The sequence below is a fragment of the Trifolium pratense genome, linkage group LG2 (assembly GCF_020283565.1).
Source record: "Trifolium pratense cultivar HEN17-A07 linkage group LG2, ARS_RC_1.1, whole genome shotgun sequence".
Lineage (NCBI taxonomy): Eukaryota > Viridiplantae > Streptophyta > Magnoliopsida > Fabales > Fabaceae > Trifolium > Trifolium pratense.
Genome location: NC_060060.1, coordinates 38,193,171 through 38,218,689, shown reverse-complemented (window position 1 = coordinate 38,218,689; position 25,519 = coordinate 38,193,171). Strand labels below are relative to the sequence as shown.

At 32.5% G+C, this 25,519-nt stretch overlaps 4 protein-coding genes across 4 annotated transcripts; 3 read left to right on the top strand and 1 right to left on the bottom strand.

The window, feature by feature from the left end:
* Positions 1–231: 231 nt before the first annotated feature.
* Positions 232–2,488, top strand: LOC123909922 (peroxiredoxin Q, chloroplastic). The gene is made up of 4 exons (XM_045960854.1): positions 232–511; positions 626–763; positions 1,920–2,009; positions 2,086–2,488. The coding sequence occupies exons 1-4, from the start codon at positions 278–280 to the stop codon at positions 2,302–2,304; spliced, it is 681 nt and encodes a 226-aa protein (XP_045816810.1). The 5' UTR covers positions 232–277; the 3' UTR covers positions 2,305–2,488.
* An 86-nt stretch (positions 2,489–2,574) lies between these two features.
* LOC123909921 (probable flavin-containing monooxygenase 1) lies at positions 2,575–7,772 on the bottom strand. Its single transcript, XM_045960853.1, has 5 exons — positions 7,229–7,772; positions 6,478–6,718; positions 3,716–3,894; positions 3,269–3,618; positions 2,575–3,169 (listed from the first exon to the last, which is right to left on the bottom strand). The coding sequence occupies exons 1-5, from the start codon at positions 7,700–7,702 to the stop codon at positions 2,827–2,829; spliced, it is 1,587 nt and encodes a 528-aa protein (XP_045816809.1). The 5' UTR covers positions 7,703–7,772; the 3' UTR covers positions 2,575–2,826.
* A 10,156-nt stretch (positions 7,773–17,928) lies between these two features.
* LOC123904668 (kinesin-like protein NACK2) lies at positions 17,929–22,064 on the top strand (the record flags this gene model as incomplete). Its single annotated transcript, XM_045954303.1, has 8 exons — positions 17,929–18,166; positions 18,427–18,516; positions 18,622–18,722; positions 19,720–19,857; positions 20,236–20,325; positions 20,396–21,268; positions 21,475–21,779; positions 21,935–22,064. Coding segments are annotated over 8 exons (1,953 nt in total), but the record flags the coding sequence as incomplete, so codon positions are not given.
* Positions 22,065–22,906: 842 nt separating this feature from the next.
* On the top strand, positions 22,907–23,549 carry LOC123909894 (protein MNN4-like). Its single transcript, XM_045960823.1, has one exon. The coding sequence runs from the start codon at positions 22,935–22,937 to the stop codon at positions 23,544–23,546; it is 612 nt and encodes a 203-aa protein (XP_045816779.1). The 5' UTR covers positions 22,907–22,934; the 3' UTR covers positions 23,547–23,549.
* Positions 23,550–25,519: the final 1,970 nt, after the last annotated feature.

The following is a 25,519-nucleotide window of genomic DNA, read 5'->3' as shown; positions in this document are numbered from 1 at the left end:
AAAATGGGAATTGGTTTCTCTCTTTTGAAGTTGTTCTTCTCACAAAATTTACTTTCATAATTAACATAATGAACATGAAACTTGATATGTTTGAAATATTGCTTTGTGAAGTTTGAACTTTGAACCTAAAGCTAAAGGGTAGTTAGGGTACTACTAGGTTGGATTGGGGTGAGAATTGGGCCACGCCAGAGAGGCAATATCCTCTCTTTCTAACTTCCTCATATTTCATCATATATTTTATCTATCTCATATCTCTCTCTCCCACTCAAAACACAACATGTTACCACTTTGTTCTTCCTCAACATCCATGGCTAAGCCTTCCCTCACTCTCCCAACCAATTCTTTGTCCACCCTTCCTCACCTTCCATCTTTCCAAAACACTTCACCACTTCCTTCAACCCCATTCAATTCTCAATTTCTTGGTCTCAAGTTATCTCATTCTTCCATTTCCAAAACACCTTCTTCTTTACCTTCAACTTCTTCATTCAAACGAGTCTCCATTTTTGCCAAGGTACTTTAATTCACAATATAGTTCTTCTCTGCTTTACAAGTTGTTACAATCTACCTGCATTACTGTTTGTTTGTTTGTAATTTGCATATCTTGAATTCATTGCTAAATGGGCAGGTGACTAAAGGTACAAAGCCACCGCCTTTCACACTGAAAGACCAGGATGGTAAGACTGTGAGTCTTGACAAGTTCAAAGGAAAACCTCTTGTTCTCTATTTCTACCCTGCTGACGAGACCCCTGGCTGTACTAAACAGGTAAAAACAAAAATAATCACTTCTTTATAGAGTTTATAATTCAACAGTGGATAGGCATTTGTTTGTATCTTATGAAAAGGGAAGGGGAGAAGGGTGTATAAGTTATTAGGAGTAAACAATTTCTGTTAGAGTTGGTTAGTATTCGGATGGGCAGCAGTTAGTTGCTTTATATATAGACCACACACCCTGTAACTTCCAAGCTTCTCGGATTTATCTGCTATGAGGACGCTCCATAATAGTTATGTAAGTGTTATTAGTGATTCTGATGTGACTATAGTATTTTCCTTGTCCTCTGATTCCAACAAATGCTGCATTTGTTTCCACTTATTCAATTTTTTGAGTATGAGTCTTAGATTTTGGGCTAGGCCTAACTCAACCCTATGAAACCGGCTTGTAAGGTGAGGTTTGCATTCACTTATAAATCCATGATTAAGGCATCTTTCATCCAACGTGGGACTCTTTAACACACACTATCACGCCCAACATTATTGGTTTTGGTGTGTGGATATAAATGGTGTGTGGCCATCCTCCAAGCTTTGTACCATCTTAGATTTTGGGTTGGGCCTAACTCAACCCCACAAAAGTGAGTGGGTTTGATTGAACATCAAATGAAAATGAACGCTTCTGCAAATTTTGTAATTCTAATTTCTGAAGTTTTAATTCAACAGTGGATATGCATTGTTTGTTCTCATGAAAAGGGAAGGATAGAATGGTAACAGTTATTAGAAGTAAACAATTTCTTTTAGATTGTTAGAGTTAGTTAGTATTTGGATCGGTAGTTAGTTGCTTTTATATAGATCATATTGTAGCTTCCAAGCTCTTCGAGTTGACCTGCTACGAGAGTGCTACATTATTTGTTTGATATAGTAAATGCTAGTTGTTATATTGTTAGTGAGGGGCGTTGAACCTATGTGAACACTGCATAATAGTTATGTAAGTGTGATCAGCAACCCTGGTGTGACAATAGTGTTTAATATTTCCCTTGTCTCGTGATTCCTAACAGTGGTTGTTTATGGTACATGAAGGATTATGATATAATTCCAACATGGTAAAGACATGGAATTAGATTACGCAGAGTAGAGCAAATACACTAAATAATTGCCATTGTTCTACTGATATAGTAATGGTGCCCATTTTTTATTTATTATTATTGCAGGCCTGCGCTTTTAGGGATTCATATGAGAAGTTCAAGAAAGCAGGAGCACAGGTTGTTGGGATTAGTGGCGACGATTCTGCATCTCACAAGGTAAAACTCGGAATTTGCACTGCATTTTTTTTTTGGGTGTGCCTATTAATTAACCAATGCATTGCATGAAATGTAGGCATTTGCCACGAAGTACAGACTTCCATTTACCTTGTTGAGTGATCAGGGTAACAAGGTAAGGAAAGAGTGGGGAGTGCCTGGCGATTTCTTTGGATCATTGCCTGGGAGAGAGACTTATGTTATTGACAAAAATGGTGTGGTTCAGCTTGTATACAACAACCAGTTCCAACCAGAAAAGCATATTGATGAGACCTTGAAACTACTTCAAAGCCTTTAAAGCTTTTGTATCCTTTTTGCCTTAATTCAAGTATGTAACTATGAATGTATGTAACCATTGTAATTAAGTAGCTGATTTTGAACACTTTGGTCACATGTAAGTGATAAAAATAATATTTCTTCTCCTATAGAGAAACAAACAATTGTAATGTTTTACAATGGAAATAATACCTTCAACTGTCAAATATCAGTATCTTTTGCTTATGGTAAGTTAACTTCAATGGGCCATCCATTATGTTTTGTTTAGTGTTTTGAGTTTTCTATGTGAGCTAACAAGGTTCTGGAATTTGTATGATTTATTTGAGCAACATTGCAATAAATAAACTTTGAAAGAGTCACGAGTACATTTCAGAAACATCACTCTTACGTGTATGGAAGGAATTTAGCTATAACCATTTTGAAAATAAAACCTATCACTAGTGTTTCCCCTCTCATTTTTAAGGGGAGAAAATGCAATTATTTTTCTTATAATTTTACTATTATATATATGTTGTGGTTACTAGAATGGTTATAAAATATGTATTCAATCTTTCTTCTCATAGTCTTGACTACTGTAGGGTCCGAAAGCTTCGGATATCCAGTTCTTCTTCCTCCATGAACTCCATCCAAGATCATTACATATTTCATCACTATGGTTGATGCTATATGTTGAAATGCAATGCCTCTTATAGAACCTTGTAGACCTTTTCATTACTTCTATCTCCTTAAGGGTTTGTGAAAGCATGCTCTCAATGGTAGGAAGCTTGAATTTCTCATCAACAAGTCCTGCAAGCCATATCGAGCGTATCTCCGAGGAGTGAAGATTTGAAACACTCTCAACGTATCCCACAAAAGCCATGTTTGGAATCAATGGATGGATAGTTCCCCTGTCATGATTAGCATAAATCAAGCTATTAGTTTCTCGTGTATATTTCTATGAAAGAAAGCAAAATTAATCATAAACAGGTACTATTTGTACTTCTTACCTGTATAAAGGCATAAGACCTGAAGGGCACTCCAACAAGCTACAAAAAGGTTCTGGTAAAATGGTTTTGACCTTTTTCTTTCCTTCAAAACCAGTTGCAAGGATCACTAGATCAGCTTCCACCTTAGTGTTATCTTCAAATTCGATTCCTTCATTGCAGAACCACCACTTTGATGTTTTTTTAAAGAGAATCTTGCCTTTTTCCACCTCATTGAAGAAATTTTCTGGCATGATAGCCATTTGACATGCTGCATAATCTTCCACAAAAGGGTGTTCCGGTTTTAAACCATACTTCTCCAAAGGAAGTTTCCATAGAAGATAGGATTCAATGAACTTTGAAATGCCAAGTCTCTATTATGGATTGCACATCAAGAAACAATTAGCTATACATTTTAATTATACATTATTATATGATTCAGTTAGTGAAAAATGTTAATTATATTTATACCATCGGAGAAAATATGTAGCAGAGAAGAGCTCTTAGTAGTCCTTGATTTGGTCTTTCATGGAATAACTGAGCAAATCTTGTTGAGTAGAACAAGAAAAATGGCAACCCCCATATCCAGTAATGTGGAACTGTCCAATGCAAAGTCCTTATCACCATGGTACATGCTTTTCCTTCAATTCCTTCATAGACAAGTAATTAACCAGTAGTTTTGTTATACTTAATAGTAAAAAATATCTGGTTGACCAAGCTTGGTTTTTATACTTATACATACATGTTGAAATTTAAGAAACAAAAGAAAGAATGTTGACTTAATTATGCGTTGACATGTATTAACATATCTTTTCACACATACAAGTTGTAAAGTTGAAGTGTTGATGTATAGTATACTATCAAAGACATGAGTTGTTGAAATTTAAATTTGAGTGAATACATCCACACGTGGCTCTAATTTATGTGGGAAAAGAAGATGAAAGTCATAATCAGTCATTGAAATTCATTTTCTCCATTCAAAAGCCTATACATTGAAGAGTCTAAGGATTGACATGTGTGTTTTTGTTTTTCAAAATGAATTAAAAGTATTGGTTTGATAATCCAACCTAAATATGTCCTCTAAGAAATGGTTCAATGGTGGTTGGTGGAGTCTTACCGGTTTTCATAAAATGAATTTTATAATAATAAAAAGATAAAAAATAAATGTAGTAAGGTAATTCTTGGACTGGATTCATATTAGACACACTTGGTTTCTATGTTTTCAATCTCACAAAATTCACTTGTAAAGTGAGAATTGTTCTCATTTATAAATATATATTCAGACTATATTGCAATCGACGTGAGACTCATAACACACCATCTCGCGCTTATATTGGACTTGATGCGAGGATATAAATGGTGGGTGAGTGACCCGATCAAAAACTTTTTGGTGGTCCAACGGATTGTGAAAAAGATTCTGATATCATCTTAGAATTAGAAATTGAGTTTAACTTAACATTACAAAACTCACTTGTAAAATGATGATTATTCTCGATTATAAACATATATTCAGATCATCTCACAATCATCGTGAAACTCTTAATACTATTTTAACGATATTTTTTTATTAAAGTATAAATGAAAAAAAACAATGGTCCATAAGTCAAAAATTATTTAACAAGTGTGAAATCAAGCCATGTTGGAGCAAAATTAGAAAATAATACTTAATATAAATATTTTAAAAAAAAGCCAATGATAATAAATAAAATTCATAAATAAAGAACTGAAAATGATAACAGCAATAAATAAAGAGAATATACTTTCGTCCCAATAATTGAAAAATTGGTTGGAGAATTTTTTTTTTCTTCGTGTCCCACAACACGACAAATGAAAAATAAAAGGCAACATGTTAAGATAGGGAAAGTGTTGAACAAATAATGTAGTAGACTAGTATAGTAGTAAAGAATTCTCCAACATATTAGTCAAATTAAAAATAATTCGTCGAGTTTAGATCAATTTTTTAGTTATACTCATAAAAAAAGAAATAAATATATGAAAAAATAATTAAATAATATTTATATTTTAAATTATTAAATGATATAATTTTTTTGTGAGTGTGACTAAAAAATTGGTCTAAACTCTTATCACCACCACACGAGAATATCCCTCAAATTAATTACTAACATAACGTTAAATGAACTTTCAACAAAAAAAACATAATACCAACCAACATAATATCAAATCAAAGGAATTCAAAACAATTGTCAATTATCTAATAATACAACATGTTTAATCTGTGGCCATCGAAACTTGTCACAACCCCAAATTGGAAAACTAAAGAAAGCTAAAATTGGAAAACTAAGGTTAGACATAGACTACTCTTAAAAAGTTGTAGGTTATTTATTCAACGATTAATAAAAATTAGTTATATAAATATTTTTTTATGTGGAATCACTTATAAATTTGCTTATGTAACTAATTTTTATTTATTGTACTTAATTTGACAAATTATCGTCAATTTTTATTTAAGGAATCTAGAAAAATCGAAACCAAATTACTATGAAAATGAACAAAGGAAGTTGAATGAAAAAATGTTCTACAAACATGCCTAACTGTAGTTGCTTTCGCAAGAATTATTTCATAAAAAACATGCTTTTAGGTATTTTGTCAAAACAACAAAACAAAGCAAAACAATAACCAAAAGGAACATATGTATATAGGCCGCCAAGAATTGATGACGACCCAAGTTATTATATATTTTCCGGTGTCGATTTAAAGATTAGTCTCATAGCAAACACGAAGCTTAATTATATCGTGGGTATATATCGAAGCGACTATTGAAATAAAAATTCTAATTGTGATGGATTTGGAAAAAGAAAAAAAAAAGTTATCCTCCACATCAAAAGTTAGGTTTTTCCAAGACAAACAAACAAAACTATATTTTCTGCAAGAAAATGATTGTGAAAGTTGACTATGACTGCGTATATGTATCTATGTCCACACACACGTACATTTTAAAACTGGCAATAATACTATTTGGCACTGGAAATATATCACGAATTAATCAATCATAATTTGAGAAGAATAAAATAACTAAAATTATCTCATCTAATTTTATTTTGTATATGATATTCAAGATGTATATATGTCCCAAAATATAGGTAAAAATGAGTTAAAAAATTTGATATATTTGATACAAAATTTGGACTAAATACATTCGTTTTTGTTGACCGATTTTTACTTATATATTTTGAAACATAGCGAATATTTATAATCGAGTAGATTTTAATTACCTTGGTTTGCCTGTGCACACTCCAATGCTAAATCAATACCAGATTTTTTGAAACCAACTACCACAACCTTTTTATTCTTGAGAAGTTGATTAGCATCATCTTGATCAAGTTTAGAGTAATCAAGTGAATGCATGACCTTCCCTTTGAATACCTCAAGGCCTTTTTTGCGTGGAAACATTGGAATCTTTGGTATGTCCCCATTTTTGCCTAAGCAAAGAACCACAAACTCGAAGCTGTACCACTGAATAAATCAAAGGAAATAATTATCAGTACAATTAATATTCTCAAAAGTATGTACATAATTTTTGTAAAAAAAAAGGGTACGTACATGTGAATGCTCCACATAATATAATAATATAGTGCTTCTTTTAGTAAAAAAATAAATTAGAGTGCTTCTTTAATTTAGAACTTTAAGAATTAATTTTGCTTTTTGCCCACACACATAGATTATAAAAATGTGATCAATGATAAAATTATATAAACAAAAAATTATTATGCCAATTCAAAAGTTGATAAAGTTCATTTGTTATCATATAAGCTATAAATTGTTTCCGTAAATTATGTCTTGAAAATAACTTATGAATATGTCACAATCTATTTTTATAAGTTCTCAAGCATTTTTATTGACGTTTATGTCAGTAGATAATAAATTGAACTAGGTCAAGTCAATCTCCAAATGAGTTTTAAAACTCTAGTAAGCTATATATATATTAAAAAAAACTATATAGTTAATTTAGAGGCGAATGAAGACCTGAATATTATCGGAGTCATTAGTTTGCACTGCGACATCCCACATAGACTCTCCGGAAAGTAAATTTCCATAGTCAAGATCATGAGGTAGTCCTACTCCTCCAAACTTGTGGGGATTACTACCATTAAACCTGAGTTCCACCACCTTAGAGTTAAACCTAATATTCTTGATCACATCAAAGTGTTTGGCATATGAACGTAAATAATCCAACACTTCAACATGGGTAGGAAAATCAGGATTATCTCTATTAGGCCAAGGAAAATCAGTGAATTCATAATCTCTACGATGAGATTGAAGTTTTGTTGAATTGTAAGTGCAATGCTTCCACACCCCACCAATGGAATTGGTGGCTTCAAAAACAATAGGATTGTGGTGTGATAGTTGTTTTGCAATTGCTATACCACTAACTCCACCTCCTATTATGGCTATTTTAGATACTATTTTTGGATGGTTATTTTCATTAATCATAGACATGATTATTTTTTAGTATTGTAATTTAAATGAGAAGTTGTAGATACTTGTGAATAATTAATATTGTGTGAGTGATGAAATGAGAGGATTATGTGAGATTATATTTATAGATAGGTTTGGCTGCATGCACTCGTCACAATGAGATCACGTGGCGTAGACTTTTACTTATTTGAAGTGAATCAACAAGAAAATTATATCAATATTAGTGTTTACATATGTCTACTGATTATTTTTTTGCTAGCTTAATTTAATTGCATTATTATAATATTGATGATATAATAATAAGTATAATGGAAATTCATTGGTTATGTTTGAGAACTTTCGTGCTATCTACGGGTAGTCTTTTATTCATGGTATTGGTTCAATAATATGCATAATGTATGCCCCAATTTAAATTTCTCAATAATAGAAAGAAAAAGATAATGACAGCAGAGTTTAATTGTTGTGCAATGTCAGTGTAAAGATTCTTTACACATGCATCCAATGATGTGTTGTCACATCATTTAATGAACGTGACACATCATGTGTTTTTAAATACCATACATGATGTATTGGTATATTATTGGACGCATGTGTAAAATAACTTTACACTGATAATGCATATAATTAAATTCATGACAGAATCTTAGAAATATAAAAGATAATTATAGACGTCAATTTTTTCGTTAACATTATATGGTTCTTAAAGAAAAAAAATTAGTAATTCAGAGTTCGACCGTGAAGTAAATAAAATTCGGTTTAAGAATTGTTCCACTTAAAAATGAGCTTGGTTTTGAATTGTTTGGTAAAGATGCCAGCCAAGTTTTTAATTTGGTTTGTTGTTGACTAAATAAATTGGAAGAAAATGAATGATCCAAGGAAAGACATTGACTAAAGAGTGTCTTTTAGATAAAAGGCCCAGGTTTTGATTTAGGAACCAAAAAAAATTAAATATGACTGCAAAAAAAAATAAATTAAAATTTCGAATAAGTTTAATGAAAAGTAGGAACCAAATGACAGAAAATACTTCAAGACAAAAAAATGCAAAAAAAAATCTTTAGAGACAAAAAACAAAATTCTGAAAAATTATAGAGATCATTTACTTATCTAACTTTTTTTTTTATCATAATATTACATGAGAGAATCATCTCTTATCAAACATGTCTATTCTGACCCACTTGTAATTAAGTTAAGTTTTCATTTATAAACTCAACCATTCACATTTATATATTAGTCTTAGTGTTGGAATAGCGAACATTTACCTAAAAATGAAAAATATAATTTCATCTGCTCAATTGATAAATGTCGATATTGTTAGATTGAATGTCTTCATCTATATTTGAACTAAAGATCTTATAATTATATGCGAGTTTCAGAGATATAGTCAGTATATCTATTAATAAATGCATGAGTCTGAACAATGTGACTTGACTCCCTTGTAGACCTCTCATAAATTGAAAATGTTGAGAAAAGATAGGGCGCAAATAGATCATGATCCGTACATATGATTATAAATGCATGAGTCTGAACAACTTGACTCCCTTGTATCAATGACCAAATAAATTAAAAACACTTTATTCACATTTTATAGTGCATTAAAGTTTTTTTTACTTGTATACTATGTATACTATGTATATAATTAAATATAAAAAAAACTATATTAAATAAATTTATGTTTTACTTAATATATTTTAAATTACAATTTTTTTTTGATAGTCTAATTATTGACTGAAGTTGATCTACCGATCTAAAATAAATTAAAATCATACTCTTTTTAATGAAAGAGAGAACTTAGCTAGAGAGAACACAAATATATTTGAATAGCAATATAAATTTGTTAGCTGGTTATCTATGCAATAAAATATAGAATATTTTTTGTTAAATAGATAAACTCACTATTTAAGTGTGAAGAAGTAGAAAATTTAAAGTTTAAATTTCGACTTCTTTAATAATATTCTTAATAGCTATTAAGTGAGCTATACTTACGAGAACTATACATGCATTAAAATTTTATTCAAAAAAATATGGTGTAGTTTTCATTTTGTGTTGACCGTTCAAAAATAAATATCAACTTTTTTTTGACCCAAAAATAAACATCAACTTGAGTTCAAGTTTTGGGACTTCTAGCTACCAGCCCAAAACAATTCAATTAGTTTATGGAGTCAACCAAAAAGCCGATGATTTAGTCACAAATTTTATCACAAAAACCAAGTATATATAGTTGGATTTAATTAAGTCGTTAATAATTGTTTTTTTTTTTTTTTTACAATCATTAATTAGTATATATACGAGTTCAATCTTAAATATAATTAAAAGTCAAAATATATTTGATCTAAATATGTGTGCTTAATTTTTTATTTTTTTTACAAAATATGTATCTAATTTTTTTACTTTTGTTCATATTTAAAATTGGATAACAATCGTTAGTTGGTTCAGTGGTGTGATTGACGCTGAACTTGGTAGGGAGGACCGCAGTTCGATCTCTCACAATTGCGATCGGAATGAGACTAAAACCACTTGATGCTAGAACTTACCCCGAACCAGATTAAACTGATAGTGAAAAAAATAAAAAATAAAAAAAAGTTGGATAGATTTTATTAAAATTATGGCCGGCAATGGGTATCTACAGGCATAGATAGTGATCTGCTACTAGCTCGCGTTTGACAATTTTTACCCGTGCCTACACAATATTCGTGTGGATATTCACTAAACGGGTATTGGGCACTTATCTGAGGATATTTGCGGATCCATGGATATCGTTATTTTATGCATAAAAATATGCATGTTTTGAGTTTATTCAAGCATCGACTATGAATAGAAAAAATGTTGAATTTATAATAGGGGTGAAACATATACCTAATGACTTAAGGTTTTGGGTTGAGATGTGACGTCTTCATCTCTTGTGGTTTTTGAGCATTGACCTTCTATTTTTTCCGAACTCTCCAACAAGTGGTATCAGAGTCGTAGTTCGGCTTGGTGGGGGAAATATATGGGATATAAGTCCTTTGGATTTAAAGTGTGAGTGATTAAGTCTCATTTTGACTACGAATAAGATGAATGTTTGATTTATAAGAAATATGACACATATATACCTAATATGCCCTAAAATTTTGGGTTGAGTGTGACGTCTCCCTCTCTAATTGTGGTTCTCTAGCATTAGCGCATTGTTTTTTCCACGCTCTCCGACGATGTTAGATTTATTCAAGCCATCTCTATGCTTGAATATGTGAGAGATGCGTGCATGTTGATCGGATTTTGGCATCAACTCAATTTTGACAGTTGATAGTAACTATCAAAGGTGGATTGGGTTTGGCATTATATTTAGAAAAATATGTCTCTTGGCCTCATGGGGGGGATCGGAGAGAAACAACAAGGAACCTAAAAGGAAGTTCCAAAGAAAGGAATCAAACACTTAGAAATTTGATTCTTATTCAATTTTTGCATTATGAAAGGAAATTTGAAAATAAAAGAATATTACGTAATATTCTTTCTCTTGATATATAAGTACCCATGCGATAAGTTTGAGTGATTTCTCCCTAAGAAACCCTTTCCATAGTTATCCCACTTAATAGCTCACTAATCTTTCTTTTGTTTTTTTAGATAGGCAACCGTACGTACACAAATGGAGGAATAGGAGTTTAAACCATAATTACGGTCTTCGGCTTAATAATAATAATGAGTTTTTTCACCAATTAAACTAGAATTTGCAGACATAACTAATCTTTATGAATTTCAGTAATCAATAAATTGAAAATTCTTATTAACAAGTACTATCAATTCAACAATGTCAACTAGTTTAATGACTAAAATTATACTTTTTAAGGTGAATAAGTGAGATTACCAAAATTCAAATCTTGATTTCTGCATATTACATGCAATGAATTAGTACCATATAACTTCATGGATATTATTTTCTCATTAAGCAAAAGCTAACTTTTCAGATTTATTAAATAACTGATGTAATTGATCAATAATATAAATTAGATAAATTAGTTATTCAATAAATCTAAAAAGTTGATTTTTGTTTATAATTAAAGATGGATGGAGTATATGTTAAATTTTCCCCTTATACTAACTAAAAAGTAGATAAAATCTTCTTTTATATGTGGTCAACACTGAGTTTTTAATTTCCCTTCGTACTACTATTATAGCTACATCGTAAACTATTTGCTTAGTATATAATCTAATTATAAGTCAAAATTATTGATAGTGCTAATTAATTGCTAAACATTAGATGTAAACCCATATACGGTCGGATTGACTGATTTATATATATGTATGTGTGTTGACAATCTTATGATTGACCCATAATTCTTAAAATCACCCGGAGACTTCATAAGCATATATAGTATGATTAAGCAAAAAATTAAACTAACTAGCGTGGACGAGAATATAGTTTATGGCTTTTTATTGGAATTAAATAAATGATTAGCAGGTAGCTAGTATACATGTTGATGGTACATACATAGCACATAGATTGTATCATACTATCATTATATTAAGGGTGGTATTTTAATACTATGGAAGATTATAATTGTCTTGTTTTGAATGGCTCTTTCTGTATTAGTACATATGTACATGCTTGTCAATCCCAATTAATCATAGTCAATTTGTAATAAGAATTCTATTATTTATCGGGTTCACTTTGGTGGTTTCCCCTTAAAATATATATCCCTTTCGTATTAAAACTTTGATCTATTTATAAAAAATTTGTCCTAAAATAATTGATTTTTCCAATTTGTTAAGTCATTAACTATATAATTTGCTTCCAATTATATCATCTTCCACTTAGTAATGATAAATAGATCAGTATTTTGATAATTGTTGGTTCGGTGGTGATTGACGCTGAACTTGGTAGGAAGGACCACAGTTCGATCCCCGCAACTGCGATCGGGAGAGAGCTGGAACTACTTGATGCCAGAGTTGACCCCCGAACCAGATTAAACTGTGGTAAAAACAAAAAAAAAATTACATCAGTATTTTTTATTTGTTTTCACCATTAGTATTCGGCACACTGAACCATCTAATTTAATTCGGGGTCAGTTCTGTTATTAAGTAGTTTTAGTCTCCTACCAATCATAGTTGTGGGGATCAAACTGTCTTCCAAATACATCAATATTTGATCAAGTTATTTTAATTAAAAAAATACTATTATTTCTCTCTTTCATTTATAATATGAACATATTAAATGGGCTATTCATTTTATTTTATTTTTACAATGTTACCAATGAAGATTAAATTTAAGATATATCATGTATACTACTCAAACTCCTGACCATTAGACTAAATCTTATCACTTAAATAGGCTATATTCATTTTAAGACAGAGCATTAACTCTTTTCATATGTGCTATTCATTCTACTAGGAATTAGTTATAATATATTGGCTCTATATATATAAGGGAACCATTTACATTGCTAAAAATATTTTTCTATTTTTTTTGTAATCTTAAATCTTAATATATTTATTATGGTTTTTAAATTTTTGAATGGAAAATAAAATTAGTGGTTATACATGGGTTTTCTTATTTGTTGAGGTAGGGGACGAAGGAGAAAACAAATATAAACACTTAAAGGAATCTAGACTATTTCACGTACTTCTTCTACCTTCGAACTTTCTCAGCACCATCTATAGTCCAACACAACACAGTGGAGTATCCTTGTGGTGCATTGACAAGCAATTTGTTTGAATCCACACGTGCCAATATCATATATACTATACAAGTCAGATTCAATTATATTAAGAGAATCATAGTTTTTAATTAAATCTCAGTTTTCCTTTTTGTTGGAAGAGCATATCTGATAGTTTTTTTCTTTTAAGGAACTTATTTTAAATTTCATTATAATAAGCAGTCATTTGCGTCATATTTATACAATTTATATACATTTTATTCTAATGATGATATGTTTAGCTTAGTTGGTATGAATAACACATTTTATATGTATGTATGAGTCGGTGTTTGAATTCTGGATATTCACTTATCTACTTTTTTTTGACAAACAAAAACAATAATATTTATTCATTTAAATTTGTAGAGTACAACAAAACAAACACCGTTACAAATGTCCTGAATAGTCATTTTCCCGAATATGTAACGTTAAAGACGCTAGAATTATTGAATGTGTATTGGACCTAGATCGAGACAAATCAGCAAATTTGAACAAAACAAACACCATACTAAGACGAGACTCAAAACAAACACCGTACCAAGACGGAATGTCAAACAAACCAGACAAATAAATCACAAAGACGAAAAACTCAAACAAACTCAAGAATATGTAAAAATCACTTATTTAAATAAAAACATAATTAAAAAAGGAACAAGAGTGGTGATTTTGGATCAAATTAAAGTTGATCCTAAATCACCACTCACTAATGGATGAATAGGAAAAAGAAACAAGAAAAATTAGATTTTTTTTCTTGAACGGTGGCTAAGAGAACCATAGTCTTACTGACATTCACTTATATACTTAAAGATGAAATTTTTAACTACTAAATTATTTGAAAAAAAAAAAAAAAAGAAGATAACTTATATCAATGATAAGATACTTAAGATAAAACCAAATAGGCTTAAATATCATATTGGTCCCTGTATGTTCCCATTTTTTTGTTTTTAGTCCCTGTATGTTTTTTTTTTAAAACAGACCCTGCATGTCCAATTCCTTTTGATTTTCGTCCCTACCCTCTCAAAAATGCTGATGTGGCTAATGACATGACATGTGTAACAGCCCCCGGGCCCCATCATGGCGATCCCGGTGTTTTACCTCACGATCTTCTCCACCCCCTCTCTAGTAGAGTTTTTGCCTTCCGTGGGAATCGAACCATGTACCCTGGGGTTCAAGTACTTGTTCAATCCATTCCCACTACCAATTGAGCTACGTAGCCCAATTGGTAGTGGGAATTGATTGAACAAGTACTTGAACCCCAGGGTACATGGTTCGATTCCCACGGAAGGCAAAAACTCTAATAGTGAGGGGGGTAGAGAAGATCGTGAGGTGGCAGCTCCGGGATCGCCATGATGGGGCCCGAGGGCTGTTACAACATGTGGCATGCTGACGTGGCAAATGAAGCACCAAAACCAAAAAAAAATATTTAATGAATGACCAAAACAAAACAAAATCCCTAAAAAAAAAATTTAAAAATAAACAATTTTTAAACATTTTTTACTTTTAAAAAAACCAATTTTTTTTTTCAAATAGAAAAAAAAAATTAAAATATATATAAGAGTGCTAAAATTTAAAATCCATAAGCCTATAGTGTAAAAACTTGTTCACAGTTTGCTAAAATTGGTTTAGGGCATGCTAAAAAATCTGGCTATAATGACAGTGTGCTTAAAATTGCACGTCAACTTAGGCCCCGTTTGAATTAGCTTATTTTTTAGTTTATGCAAACATCTTATGCAATGTTTATGTATTACTCCCCCTGTTTCAAATTACTTGACATTTTAGAAAAAAACATAATATTAAGAAAGTGTATTATTGCACCTTATTTTCCTATTATACCTTTATTTTAATTCACCAATAGGGAGTATTATAAGTTTGTCAAGGTAGTTTATGATAAAATAGTTTATAAAATACAATTTTAACTAGTGTGAACTTATAAAATAGCATAAAACCTAATTTATATTGTATAAGTTGTTTGAATAAGCTCAAAACTAAGGTAAACCAAACAGAGCCTTAATATTGCACAAACTAATAACAAGTGACCATTAAGGCACTAAAAAGTTATTAATAATATAACTTGTCTTACATAAAAAAATTGTTTTTTTTATTTATTTTTAAAATTAAAAAACGTTAAAGTAAAAACAATTTTTTTTAATTTTAGGGATTTTAAACTTTATTTTTTGGTTTTGGTCCTTCAATAATAACTTTTTTTTTGTTTTAGTCCTTCATTTGCCACGTCAGCATGTCACATGTCATGGTGTTAACCACATCAGCATTTTTAAGAGGGGAGAGACGAAAACCAAAAAGAATTGGACATGCAAGGACTGTTTTTATTAAAAAAAAAAACATATAGGGACTAAAACTAAAAAACCGGGAATATACAGGGACTACTGTGATATTTATGCCAACCAAATATTAATGTATCTAATGTAAACTTCTAATTTTTATAAAGTGGCATTATAATTTATTTTTTTTATTTTTTTTGTGATAATCATTATAAAATATGTTTACTAGTGTATTACATTAAATTGAACAAGCCAATTTCTACACAGCTTCTTGGTTTGAAGATTTTTCTTCAACCATAATAGTTGAAGAAAAATTAAATTGGTGGATTATGAAGATTTTTCTTGTGTTCGATTTAAGCCAATTTCTACCATTATGATTGAAGAGGCAGTTTCGAACTAAATTGAACAAGCCAGTTCAATTTGTGTATTACATTAAATTGAACAAGCCAGTTTCTACACAGCTTCTTGATTTGAAGATTTTTCTTCAACCATAATAGTTGAAGAAAAATTAAATTGGTGGATTATGAAGATTTTTCTTGTGTTCGATTTAAGCCAATTTCTACTATTATGGTTGAAGAAGCCAGTTTCGAACTAAATTGAACAAGCCAGTTCAATTTTTCTTGTGTTCAATTTAAGCCAGTTTCTACCATAATGGTTGAAGAAAAATTAAATTGATAGATTTTTGAACATTTAAATTAAATTGATGGATACAAGTTTCGAACTACATAAGAAAAATCTACCAAGTTTTGAACAAGCCAGTTTTTTCAACCATCAACAATAACATAACAATCCTTCAAAAAATAAAAAAATAAAAATAACACAACAAATTAAATTGAACAATTTTTTTAAGCAAAATTGATGATTCGAATAAGCTAAAAAAGAAATCCCAATTGTCTTAATACTTTTATTTATCTTAAAAACTGAGCTAAATATTTTTTAAAAATAAAATTACAAAATTTGGTGGCAAAAGACTAAAACCCAAGTGAGAACTAAACAATACATATATTATATTATAAGGTATAGTATCCTAGCCAAGGTTGTCAGAACCGGATCGGTCATCGAACCGGCGAGATCACCGGTTCAAGGTTCAATTGATCGGACCGGGTTCAATCGGGGTCGAACCGTTTTTAAATAAATATATATTTTAATTAATATATAAATAAATATATATATGAATAATTGCTCAATATTTCATAATTTCACACATTAAAAAGATAAAACATCACAAGTCAAAATAAAATAAAATTTATAATTCAAACCAAATGAAAAATAGATGAAAAACAAAAACTTTTCCTATTCCTACGACGTCGTTGTTTTGTTTCAGACTTTTTTTTTTCAAAAAAAAAATTAAAACGACGACGTTTTGCCCTTTTTTTAAAAAATAAAATAAAAATTTGCAAAACCGCTTGAACCGCCCGGTCGGTTCGCCGGTTCAACCCGGTTCGACCCCGGTTCACGCGTTTTTTTGCTGGTCGGTTTCCTATCCTTTTTTGCTCAAAATCGAACCGTTTCATGACCGGTTCACGGTCCGATCGTCCGGTCCGGTTTTGATAACCTTGATCCTACCAGTCGAGATCTAAATGAGCTTTTATTCATACAAAATGATATTTTACAAAAAAATTAAAAATATAAGTTTTTAATTTCTCAATAGAAATGGGCTGTAAACATTCCATATGAAGTCCACGAAGGTTGTACTGATATCAGGCCCATAAAAGTGGGGCCCGATAATTTTAAACGTCCGTTTTTCTATTGATTCCGGAAAGAGCTACCATTGAAGTAGCCGTTATTCTTAACTTTTTTTTTGTTTTTGAAGCAAGCCGTTAGTCTTAAATTAATCGTTACGTCGTTCGCCATACTCCAAACTACTTACGTCGTTCGCCGGCATTTCTCCGTTTCCAACCGCTTTCAAGAACCGACGAAATTCACCGGCATTTTCGCGCTTTCATTTCACAGAGTAACTTTCTTTATAAGGATCACTTTCTATATATAGAACTGTTCATGTGAAATTGTAAACGGAAAGTAAAGATTCAGGAAAATATCAAATGTAACGTAGATTTCAAATCGCCTTAGTGAAGTAGTAGATTTCTAAACTTACAAGTTTCTCATAAATTGATTTGTTTAGATTCAACAATTTTAGAAGCTTAAGATCATACTATGTTTCAGCATAATGTTAAGTTTTTTTTTTTTTTTTGTATTAGATGAAGTGGTAAATCCACCGAAAATAAACTCACATAATTGTGAGATCCCGGGTCACGACGTCCGATCTAACAATTTTGGCATTTTTTGCAGAAATTTAGGGTGAACTTGGGTGGGAACACCGGCAGTGGCAACTCCTTCGTCTAAGGTACATAGGAATCTGGCCAGTACTCCCGGTGGTTCCAAAATTTGGGAAGAGAAAATTAGGGTCACTGTTTGGATGAGGCCACTGAACAGGAAGGAACAGTCCATGTACGATCTAATTGCTTGGGATTGTTTGGATGAGCAAACCATAGTATTCGAGAATCCAAATGAAGGGAGGCCTGCAACACCGTACACCTTCGGTATGCTTTGCATCTTGCTTTGCATTGCATGTGACTGTTGTTTGTTGTTTAATCTTAGTTCAACTTTGCTCTTTCTGAATAGGTAAAATTAATGAATTATTAGTTCAAAATTGTGAACAGAAATAGTCATTAAGGGAAATTAATGCATATATGTTGTTTATAAATGGTAATTAATTAATCGTTATGTTTCTATTTTCGTGGTATTTAATTATTTAATATTTTTTAATAGCTGTTATTGTGATATGATTAATGTGATACAGATAGAGTTTTTGCTCCTGCATGCTCAACTCAGAAGGTTTATGATGAAGGGGCAAAAGATGTTGCATTATCAGAACTTTCTGGAATCAATGGTAACTTATTCCTTGCTAAAAGACTACATCGGAATATGTTATCTCCCTGTCTCTCTCCGATTACTTCTCTTTTGGATCTATCCAACAATTTCAATTTTCTTGCAGCAACCATATTTGCTTATGGGCAGACGAGCAGTGGCAAGACATTCACGATGAGAGGCATCACTGAAAATGCTATTAGGGACATCTATGATTACATTAAGAATGTAAGTGAGCGTTGAATATAGATACTAAACTTTATGTAAATATGGTATGACTAACACCTAAACAAGACATATATGAAAAATCTTGTCTACACTTTCTCCTATATTACTGTATATAGTTATTTTTCCCGAAAACGTGTTTTAAATAGAAGTATGCAGAAGTTCTCTCTTGGAGATGGAGTGTGGATAGGTTGAAAATTGCACCGTGTATTTATTATGAATGGTCGTGGGATCCCGGAATTTGCTTCAGTCGCTAGTGTTTCCCCCTCTTTTGGCGTTCTTTTTGGAGTTTTTCTGTTGTTGCTGTGTTGCCTGGCTGTGCTGTCTTCTTGGTTGGTTTGGGGCTGTTTTGGTCGTGTTCTGTTCTAGGCCATGTGTTGGCAGTAGCTTTTTGGTTGAGCAGGCCTTTATGTTTTGGTCTTGCTGTTGTTTATTCTGGGATTTTTGTTGTGTTTCTTCCCTCATAGCTTCTGTCTGTTTGTATCTTGCTTTCCCTCCCTTGGCATGTCTTATGCCATGGGGTGTGGTTTTAATAAAGTTTGCAGATTCCAAAAAAAAAAAATAGAAGTATGCAGAAGTTTGATAGTTGACATTCTAATTTTCTTGACAAGCATGATACTAAATTTAAGTTCTGGAGATGGTAGCTCCCATTGAATTGAGACAGTTAGTAGCCATCCTCAAATTGACTAGTGCAAAGGGTATATGTTTTAATAGAATGGTTTGAAATAAGTGAAGAGTAACGGATACTAATTTTCATTAATGGCATGCTGTCTGTCATTTTTATATTGGTAGATCAAAGGGCTGCTTACAGTAGTCCGTGACACTCAAAATGAAATCCCAACATGTTTTTCTTTATAATATATCACTCAGTGTAACGTGTAATGTATCTTCTATTTCAAAATACCACTTCATTTATCAACTGATTTCATATTTTTCAAAAAACAGAAAACAATCATATTATGAGAAGCCTGTCTAATAGGTGGGTGGTGTTTCTCAACAGGTTGTTTCGGAAAAGACACGAGTTGGAGAATTGCAAAATGAAGTTGCTAGGCTCGAAGGAGAGTTAAGAAAACCTGAACTGTCTGCAGATGAATGTCTAAGGTCTTTGCTAGATGAAAAGGAGTTAAAAATTCAGCAGGTACATAGTTTTTTCTTGGTCTTAAGTTTCATGCAAAATATATGAGCTTTACCAGATCGGGATGGATATTAATATTATAATGGTATTTCTCGAAGTTCTTACATTATCTCTCAAAATATGGTCAATGGTTTATATGAAACTATGAAACCATATTTTTTAATGTTTACGGAAGTCTTGAAATCTGTAGCAATAGCATTTGACTTTCCGATGCCATAATGTGATTATCAAATCCTGCAAAGTAGCTTCCGATTGGTTTGCTCTTCTAGTCTAAAAGACAAGTATAAACTGTGAAAGGCTTATTTTTTATTTTAAAGTATGAGAAAATGTACTTTTCTTGAGTTTTATGCAAACATTCTCACTTTTTGTGGAAAATTGCAGATGGAAAAAGATATGGAAGATCTGAAGCGACAGAGAGACCTTGCACAATGTCAACTTGATCTTGAAAGAAGAGCAAATAAAGTTCAGAAGGTATTTGGAATAATCGTAACACATTAGTTTAACTCCTAATTTTTATTTTTCTGACTCAAACTATATGCAGGGATCAATTGATTGCGGGTCTTCTAGTCAAGTTGTCAGATGTCTTTCTTTTGCTGACGAAAATGAATTAGATATTGTTAAACATACTCCAGAGAGAAGGGTGACAGTAAGCAGGCAGGCAATGCTGAAGAATTTATTGGCTTCTCCTGATCCATCAATACTTGTTGATGAAATCCAAAAGCTTGAACATCGGCAGCTACAAGTCGTTGAGGATGCCAACCGAGCACTTGAAGTGCTGCATAAGGATTTTGCAACCCATAATCTTAATCAACAAACGGCTGATACCATGTCGAAAGTACTGTCTGAAATAAAAGACTTGGTAGCTGCTAGTTCTACAGCGGATGAAATCGTGAAAGCAGACAAGACCAACCTGATGGAAAAGATTACTCAGTTGAAAAATCAAGGGAACACTATTTCATCTTTAGAGAGGAAGCTGGCGAATGTTCAGAAATCTATAGACAAGTTGGTATCTGCTTTTGGTGGCACCAAGGAGACTCCAGACTGTAAGACACAGCCTAGAAGGAAGAAAATTCTTAGCTTAAACAACAGCCCCGGTATGCAACACATAATGCGAGCTCCTTGCTCACCTCTCTCTTCTTCTTGTAAAGCAATGGAACATGAAATTGAGAACAGAGTTCCCAACATTTCATCCCCTGGTGGTGATTCTTCTGCAAGGTTGCATAAAGATACCTCACAAAAGGATGATGAAAGTAGCCCTGCTTCGCGGCAATCAAAATCAGTGAATGTGAAGAAGGTTCAGAAAATGTTCAAGAATGCTTTTGAGGAGAACATTCGGAGTTTTGGAGTTTATATTACTGAGTTGAAAGAGCTAGTGGCTAAACTGCATTACCAGAAGCAACTTTTGGTTTGCCAGGCAAGATGTTTTACTTATATGTTCATTTGACTTAATTAATGAAGTGTCAAATTTTTTTAAAAGTTTATAAAAATTTGTGGAGTTGATCTACTCAATAATTTCTTTATGTATTTTACGGTTGAATTAATGAAATTCATTGTTTATAATGTGTCATCATATATATAATATACCGATGTTGATACTTTTCTCTTTTGCCACGGGTATAGGTTTTGGAGCTTGAAGCTAACAAGTCTGTACCTGAAGAAATGGACACAATTGATCGATCTCCTTTATCATGGTGCATACTATTTGAACAGCAGAGAAAGCAAATTATTATGTTGTGGCATTTATGTCACATTTCTCTGGTGCACCGAACACAGTTTTATCTTTTGTTAAGAGGAGATCCTTCTGATCAGGTATATATGGAAGTTGAACTTAGAAGATTGACATGGTTGGAACAACATCTGGCAGAGCTTGGGAATGCTAGTCCTGCTCTTCTAAGTAATGAACCTGCAGACTTAGTTTCGGGAAGGTATGCAAGTGTCTTTGATGATTCCATTAGATGCATATGTTTATAATTAGTGTCTTTGAAAAGGTTTATTTCAGAAAATATAGTCTTTGAAAAGGTTTATTTCAGAAAATACTCAAATAGTATTAATATTTTGTTGTGATTGATCTGTCAAATAGGCAAAGGTGGGTCTCGTTATGGTGCATAAGCCAAACTTATGCACCGTGCATAAGCTTGCTTCCTACACCACAACATAACCAGACCCGCCCAAGCCCAACTCCCGTTTCTCAAAACTGATCGCATTAATTGCAACTGGCAAACGGTTATTCATCATTCATCAACAACAACACGAAACAACATTCATCACCATCAACAACACGAACGTAAATCATCATCACCATCAACAACACGAACGCAAATCATTCATCACCATCGTCGGAAACCAAACCACAACATCACGGGTATCACCATCATCACCATTCAAACGAAACAAACAGCAAAATGATGAAAACAAAACAGGTTCGAGCTTATTGTACTTAATTTCTTCCTCAAATTTCTTGTGCTTTCAAGTAATTGCAATTAATTTTGAAAGTTTATCTGTTAGTTGGAAATAGTTTTGTTGTTAGTTTGGAAAGTAATTGTATATGTGTAACCCTAATTGACAGTTTAATTTTGAATTGGAGAAAATCAACTCAAAAAAATAGTTTAAAAATTGTATATGTTAGTTGGAAATCGTTTCAGAGTGTTGATTTGGTTCACTGTATGTGTGTGATAAATTTTGCTGTTTCAGAGAGTTGTACTCCAAAACCATTAGATGTACTTAATAGTTTTCCTTAATAGCTAGTGATTCATGCTGTAGTAACCATTAGATGTCCTAATTATGTGAGATAATTCACTGATTCATGTTTTCCTTGATAATTAGTATTTCCTTTTAAGACTAGTGACCCTTAGCCTGTGAAGCATTGAAACAAACACGGACAGTGACATGTACGCACCGATAATAATTTTAAAAACATAGAAAAGTTGAATGTAACCACGAGTCGGTGTCTAACAGCAGCACATGTAAGACACCGGACACTTGTTCAATATGAAGCATCAATGTTGGCTCAGCATTGTTCAATATTTCTCTTATCCAAAAAAAAAACCATCAGATGTACTTAATAATTGTCTTTGATCTTGATGGAAAAATCTAAGGTAGAGCCATTGTCATCCTTCAGTATTGGATTGACACAATTAGAGGAGGAGAAAAGGAATGTCACTGCTTCATCATCCGGTGGTGATAAAAATCAGCAGCAGAAAACGGGAGAGGCAAAAGGAAAGAAAAAGAAGCAGCAAAGAAACAGTGGTAAAAAGAAGCATGAAAAAAAGAAGCATAAGAAAAATGGTGACAAAAGAATTGCTTCTACATCTCTTGGTCGTAAAAAGAAACAACAGACTAAGACACAAGATTCTGACGAAGGAAGTTCGGATGATGAAAATGAAGAAAGTGGTAAGAAAGATTGTCGTGGTGGTGAAAATGCGAAGCAAAATAAGGCGAAGAAAGATTCTGATGCCGATCAAAGACTGAGGCACAAGATGAGCATACCTAAGGTCTATGAGCTTATGCCTTCAGTACATGGCAAAAGAAGAAAAAACGAGATAGTTGAGCAACTGAATGACTGTGGCTTTGGAGGAATGTTGCATATCTGCAACTGTACAAAAATACACATTTTCTTTGTGGATTTGGTTGTTAGAAACTTTGAGAAAGAGCATATGTGGATTAGATTAAGCAAGACAATGTACTTTCATTGACAGAGGATGATGTCCACAGGGTGTATGAGCTTCCAATGGCGGGGAAGCAGATTAACATCAATCTCTGCTCCGATGCTCTATCGTATGTTAATCTGCTTCCCCGCCATTGGAAGCTCATACACCCTGTGGACATCATCCTCTGTCAATGGAAGTACCTCTGTCTTGCTTAATCTAATCCTCATATGTTTTTTCTCAAAGTTTCTAACAACCCAATCCACAAAGAAAGTGTGTATTTTTGTCCAGTTGCATATATGCAACATTCCTCCTAAGCCACAGTCATTCAGTTGCTCAATTATCTCGTTTTTTCTTCTTTTGCCATGTACTGAATGCATAAGCTCATAAACCTTAGGTATGCTCATCTTGTGCCTCAGTCTTTGATCAGCATCAGAATCTTTCTTCGCCTTATTTTGCTTCGCATTTTCACCACCACGACAATCTTTCTTACCACTTCCTTCATTTTCATCATTCCTTCGTCAGAATCTTGTGTCTCAGTTTGTTGTTTCTTTTTACGACCACGAGATGTAAAACAATTCTTTCGTCACCATTTTTCTTATGCTTCTTTTTTTCATGCTTCTTTTTACCACTGTTTCTTTGCTGCTTCTTTTCCTTTCCTTTTGCTTCTCCCATTATCCGCTGCTGATTTTTATCACCACCAGATGATGAAGCAGTGACATTCCTTTTCTCCTCCTCCAATTGTGTCAGTCCAATACTGAAGAATGACAATGGCTCTACCTTAGATTTTTCCACCTGGATCAAAGAAAACTATTAAGTACATCTAATGGTTTTGGATAAGAGAAATATTGAACAATGCTGAGCTAACACTGATGCTTCATATTGAACAAGTGTCTGGTGTCTTACATGTGCTTACATGTCACTGTCCGTGTTTGTTTCAATGCTTCACAGGCTAAGGGTCACTAGTCTCAAAGGAAATACTAATTATAAAGGAAAACATGATGAATCACTGAACTATCTAATGGTTTTGGAGTACAACTCTCTGAAACAGCAAAATTTATCACACACATACAGTGAACCAAATCAACACTCTGAAACCATTTCCATCTAACATATACAATTTTTAAACTATTTTTTTAAGTTGATTTTCTCCAATTCAAAATTAAACTGTCAATTAGGGTTACACATATGCAATTACTTTCCAAACTAACAACAAAACTATTTCCAACTAACAGATAAACTTTCAAAATTAATTGCAATTACTTGAAAGTACAAGAAATTTGAGGAAGAAATTAAGTACAATAAGCTCGAACCTGTTTTGTTTTCATCATTTTGCTGTTTGTTTCGTTTGAATGGTGATACCCGTGATGTTGTGGTTTGGTTTCCGGCGATGGTGATGAATGATTTGCGTTCGTGTTGTTGATGGTGATGAATGTTGTTTCGTGTTGTTGTTGATAAATAACCGTTTGTCAGTTGCAATTAATGCGATCAGTTTGGAGAAACGGGAGTTGGGCTAGGGCGGGTCTGGTTATGTTGTGTTGTAGGAAGCAAATGAGCTGGGGTATAGGAAGCAAGCTTATGCACGGTGCATAAGTTTGGCTTATGCACCATAACCAGACCCGAACCGTAAACTTACAGCAGAGGAGAGGGAAGTTCCTCCGGTAGGGAAACAAAGGAGGCTGCAACTAGTAAATAAATTTTGGACTGACCCTTAGAACATGCAACATATACAACAGAAAGCGCAGAAATTGTCGAAAAACTCATTGATTTCTGTGTATCTACTGAAAATAGCTAGGACATGTTTGCTTTGAACTTTGCTAGCCGTTATAATAGGAAAACATGGGCAGGGTGGAACTTTATATCAAATCTTTTGAAATTGTAAATATATATATTTGACACAGTTAGTTTATAGTGAGAGTTGTTATATTTTCACTAGTTATATATATTTTGACACGGGGCCTTTATATTATCTTACTTTCTTTATGTTTTCCATTTTCTTATTGATAGTAGAAAATTAAGAA